We start from the raw sequence: 5,546 nt of genomic DNA, 5'->3' as shown, positions 1-5,546 counted from the left end.
GAGAATGCTCTTTATAACGTAAGGTTAGTTATGAATGTATATGAAAGAATGATGGACAGGTTAAGTATGTAATGCGTACCTACGGGCACGTATATGTGTATGTATAGTAAGTTATGTGATTAACTAGAACTCACTCAGCGTAGCTGACTTTTAGTATGACGCAGCAAATAGGTTGAGGCAGCTCGCGTGATTGAAGACACATGGCATGGAATCGAAGATACTAGAATCTCAAAGAAATGTTGTGATGTTTTAAAAGACTATGTTTTGTTTTAAACGACTATGAATGTTTTATAAGACAAGATTTGAAGGTTATGTAAGATATTATGATTGAAGTTTTATATTCCGCCTAAAGTTTTAATTAACTCTGATATTTAGAACTGCGTTTATGAGTAATCCAACACTAAAGTAGGGTTACCGGTAACGGGGCCTTACACAAAGTTACCACCACAAAACATGTTAAAGACAAAGAAGTCCACGGAGGTCTAGAAATGGGTTCTCAATGGAAAATTTCTGGAGCAAAACGTGACCATTGGATCCACCCTTTCCAACCATACCCGGATGGCATTAAAGAGGTTACCTGTCAACAAAATATATGTATTCGCATGGACTCCAGCAGACATGACAGGAGTACCGAGGTCCAAGGCGGAGCACAAGTTGAAAGTGAACCCAGCTTTTGTACCCATAGTACAAAAACGTTGGAAGATGGGGTCAGAACAAGCGAAGGCCTGTGATGAACAAGTGAACCAAATCATGGACGCGGGAATAATCCGCGAAATACAATACCAAAAATGGGTGGCAAATTGGTAATGGTACCGAAAGCAAATGGTCAATAGCGAATGTGTATTAATTTCAAAGATCTCAACAAAGCATGCCCTAAGGATTGTTACCCTTTACCAGAGATAGACCTAAAGTATATGAGTTGGTTCCTTTCCGGTACAAGTGCTTCTTGGACGGCGTTTCAAACAAACAATGGAACGTATTGTTACAAGATGATGCCGTTTGGCCTAAAAAATGTAGGGACCCCATACCAGCGCCTGATGGACAAAGAGTTCAAGAGTCAAATTGGAAGAAACTTAGAAGTTTACATGGATGACTTAGTGATTAAAAGTGATACGGAATTATCCATGTTAAAAGACAATGAAGAGAACTTTAAGACGTTGTGGCGGATAAGCATGAAGTTTAACCCAGGAATATGATCCTTCGGAATGGAAGAAGGGAAATTCTTGGGGGTTATCGTAACTAATGGGGGATTCAAAGCCAATCCCGAAAAAATAGAAGTGGTAATGAACATGCCTTCCCTGAAAACCATCAAGCAGGTGCAAACGCTGAATGGACGGTTGGTCGCGCTCAACAGATTCCAGTCAAGCCATGCGGACAGGTCTTTTCCATTCGTTTCAACTTTGAGAAACTGTTTTAAAATATCTCAGTTTCGATGGACAGTTGAAGTGAAAACAGTGTTTCAAGAGATCAATTTGCGCCTAGAAGAACTGCCAACATTAATAGCATCAAAAACCAAAGAACTGCAAGTAATATACCTAGCGGCTTCGGATAGAGCAATCAGTGCGGTTGTACTAGTAGATAGGGATAGCGTTCAAACGCCCATCTACTACGTTAGTCGCATATTAGCAGACGCGGAGACAAGATACTCCACTTTGGAAAATTTGGTTCTGTCGCTAGTGTAGGCAGCGCGCCACCTAAGGAGATACTTCAAGGGACACCCAGTGAGCGTCCTCACCAACTATCGCCTGCAGAACGTATTAGCCAAGACTATCTGGACGATTAGCAAAGTGGGCAATAGAGTTGGGAGAATACGCCGTTGAGTATAAACCCAGACATGCGATCAAAGGTTAGGTATTGGTAGACTTCATAGCAGAGGTGCCCCTAGAAAAAGAGGAAGAATGCCAAAAGGAAATCGAACCCCCAGTTGAACAACAGAAAGAGCAAATATGGAAACTGTTCACTGACGGGGCATCCAATGATGAAGGCGCAGGCGCAGGGTTAAAGATCACCAATCCAGGAGGACAAGACTTCACGTATGCAATACATTTGGAGTTTAAGAGAACGAATAATGAGCCAGAATATAAAGCATTGTTGGCAGGATTGAGAATCGCCAAGAAGCTGGGGGGAAAACATCTGGAAGCACATGTTGATTCAATGTTGGGGGCAAAACATTTGTAAGGTCTGTAAGTCCGGACGGCATGTAAGTCCAATGTTCAACCTTGAAGCTTAAAATTTTTGTTTGTATAGAGAAAATATTTTGATCAAGCGCTAGGGAATTAGAGTCAAATTGGGGTGGTATGGGGAAAGCCAAATACGCTTTGAGAAGATATATGAGGCATCACGGGTCCATAAGTGATGTCCTTCTAATCTTTATGCCTAAATTGAACCTATCTCGTATCACTGATTCAATGAAAATCATGCTAAGTTTCTTAATACCTGCTATCAACTTGTCTCTTTATGTCATAATAATGCTGAAAATGAATCATTGTAAAAGCATCTTAATCAATATGATTCCATGTTCGAATATTTTCTTAAAAGGCTGCTTGGTTATAGAAATTGATATGTGATCCCAAAATTTGCTAAATTGCAAGAAGATCGGGTGATTAAATTTTTGTATCGCTCTTTTTACTCTTGTCGAAACAAATGTGTTAAGAAATCATTTTAAACTTGGATCAGGCTTTTGTTCTAATCCCGTGAAATCTGATATCGGTTATGTGTATTATAGTTGGTTTAACTGGTATGATCTCATTTCAAGTCTTTTCAAGAAAATCATAAAAATCAGAAAAATAAAAATTGCAAAAATATGTCTGTTTTATTTTGTTTTATTTAATTATTTTCAAAATATTTTGGTTGATCTTTCTATCAAAGTTGATTGTTCTCTCAAGACTGATTCATTGTAACGGAAGCATATGAAGTATCTGAGATTCAAATTAGATAATGCTGTAAATACGGGGAGATGGTAGAGTATTGGATGCAGATGCTGAAGTTGCTGATCAGTTCAAGTAAAGATTCTGAAGGTTTTGAAAGCATCAGTCTAAGGGGGAGATTGTTGGGTCATAAATTGGTTAGACTGACGCATATCAAAAGGCCACGACATGATCAAGACTAAAGTGAAATAAATGAGGCCGAGTTGAAGAATTGCATTATGGTTGTGATGGTGTAATACCGAAATCCCTATGGATTTCGGTTTGTCTAGTAACACCAAAATCCCTATGGATTTTGGTTAGGCTTAGTTGGGCTTAGCCTTTGGGCCTTTTATAAGGAACCCTTATATATAGTTAATGTTTAGTCATTAGTAAGGGTAAGCAGTAGTGGAGCACTTTGATAGCTACCATAAACTCAAGGGAGCAAAGTAGATCTGCAAAGAACTTATGTACCCGACCTTTGGTAATAAATAACTTATGTATTGAAGTTAAAAAAAATAATAATAATTTTGAATCCTTAAGTATATGTGACCAGTTTTACAGTACTCGTGGTTTTGTAAAATAGCCATTTTGTTTAACCACTAGATTCAGTTGAAACTTATTACCTTTCACCTTATGAGCTTGTCTTTAACAGGACGGTAGTGACACTCCTTTGTCAAATGTCCGCCATTCCCGTAGACGAAACACGCCTTCATACTTCTTCTAACGTCAACGAAAGCACTTGCCTCATGTTGGGAAGGATGTGAAGTTAAGATTGATTCGAGTTTCTTCTTAGGAAAGGTTTTTCCATTCTTCTTGACCCTTCATATAGCCTTCTGATTTTGCTTGTAATAGGGAACATATAGACGATGAACACAATTTTGGCTATTTGTCCCAGTGTGCCACAGTGGTAACATGTTTTCCTTTTAGTATAAATAGCACCCAATGATTTATCAACACATAGAGATCCGGAGGACCTATGAGGACGAGACTATCCCTGTTGTGCTGATTTCTTATGTGCCTTCCCTTTGTTGCCACGACACTGTGTATTATTATTATTAGTACAATTTTGTGTTGTGGTGTCATCTGAGTTTAATGACACGTTAGAATAAGATTCCTTTTCACTAGCCCGAACCCCTTCACTATCAGAAGCGACAACATTTACTATACCTGCACATGAAGTAGAAGCATCAAAATTGTTCACACATTTAAAAACAGGTCTAATTACCTCTAGGGATGTTGATCCAACAATTTCAAATTGAACCTGTTTACCATATTTCATATTTTTTTCCATTTCTTCCTCTTCTTTGGTAAGAGGAAGTCTAGTGTAGTTGTCATTATAGGAGGTGGAACCATACTGTACCCAATGCCCTCACCCTTGTTTTCTTTCCATTTTAATTGTTTTTCAATCATGGACTCAACAACAGCATTAGAGACATCGAATTTCTTAAAATTGAATTTAGCATTTTCAAATTTACTAGTTAAATTAGCAATCTCCAACTTAGATGCTTCTAATTCGGCGGTTAATTCGGCAATTTTATGTTTAGCATCTAAGTGGTGACAGCATTTTATGCTAAAGTCGGATTGAAGTTTAAAGAAATCCTTTTGTTGTGCCTCTAGTTTTTTCAAAGCCTTTTCGAATTTCTTAAGAGTGAAGTTTTCATGTTTTATTCCCTCCATTTCTCTAATTAAGTTACTATTGTGAGATTTTTATAAATCTACCTTATTAACACAAGATTAAGAACATATATTATTTGTTACCTTAGTTGGCATAGAAGAAGCTTGAATTGAAAAAGCCATGAACGGTGTTTCTGATGTAGTAGGTTGCCCTTGTAGACTTGAATCCGAACTTTCAACTCTAAGATAACACCGAGAAACCGAGAACTAAGGCCCACCAAAGACCAGGCCCAAACTCAATCAATGACCGAGAACCAGGACCAAAAAGCCCACTGAGAACACTAAACTTTGACCGAGAACCCTGTAGTCAACTGAGAATGCCTGGAAATTGACCGAGAACACAACCGAGAACTCGAAAGTCAACCGAGAACACTTAAAGATGACCGAGAACCCTGAAATTCAACTGAGAGCCTTGACCGAAAACAGTGACCGAGAACACAGCCGAGAACCCTTGATTGAGAAAAATAGACGAGAACTCTTGACAGAAAGCTTGCCGAGAACAGTCAAAATAACCCGAAAACACCTTGTTGTGCCCGAAAACGATCACGAGTCAGCCTAGAACCCCTTTTCCAGCTTTGACTAAGTAGTTTTGGCAACAAACTAAATCCCGAAATTTGTGGGATTTGAATTTTTGACCAAAATTAACTTAATCTATTTCCAAATAAACTCCACAAAACATGGAAACACCCAACAATAATGGCAAATCGACTCAAATCCCCTTTTTCTAGTCAATCTTCAGCCGTTCTTCGTTTTCTTCATCAAAAAATAGTTATCAAACTAAACCAACCAAAAAAAAAATATTCTTGAATCTACTATATCGAAACCGATCCTTGGAAAACTTCAATGGTTCTGATACCAATTGTAAGTCCGAATCCGGATCAAAACAATATGGTATCAAGTAAACACAATGTTTGTGCGGAATCCAAACACCGTGGTGATTCAAGAAAATATAAATGAATAATAAGA

At 38.2% G+C, this 5,546-nt stretch overlaps 1 protein-coding gene across 1 annotated transcript; it reads left to right on the top strand.

Annotated features, from left to right (window-relative positions):
- Window positions 1–1,205: 1,205 nt before the first annotated feature.
- LOC143539781 (uncharacterized) lies at window positions 1,206–1,682 on the top strand. The gene is made up of 2 exons (XM_077032995.1): window positions 1,206–1,316; window positions 1,428–1,682. Exons 1-2 carry the CDS (start codon window positions 1,206–1,208, stop codon window positions 1,680–1,682), a joined length of 366 nt encoding a protein of 121 aa, XP_076889110.1.
- The last annotated feature ends 3,864 nt before the right edge of the window (window positions 1,683–5,546 follow it).

The sequence above is a fragment of the Bidens hawaiensis genome, unplaced genomic scaffold (genome assembly GCF_021521415.1).
Source record: "Bidens hawaiensis isolate Kalapana, Puna unplaced genomic scaffold, B.hawaiensis_p1.1 tig00012046_1, whole genome shotgun sequence".
NCBI lineage: Eukaryota > Viridiplantae > Streptophyta > Magnoliopsida > Asterales > Asteraceae > Bidens > Bidens hawaiensis.
The sequence above is the reverse complement of the archived record's forward strand: the minus strand, read 5'-3'. Positions and strand labels throughout refer to the sequence as shown.

What these genes read in the sequence shown, in the direction of transcription:
- LOC143539781 (XM_077032995.1), top strand. Translation starts at nt 1,206, where the DNA reads ATGGAAGAAGGGAAATTCTTGGGGGTTATCGTAACTAATGGGGGATTC. An exon ending in CCCTGAAAACCATCAAGCAG is followed by an intron (nt 1,317 to 1,427) that starts GTGCAAACGCTG and finishes AAAATATCTCAG; the next exon opens with TTTCGATGGACAGTTGAAGT.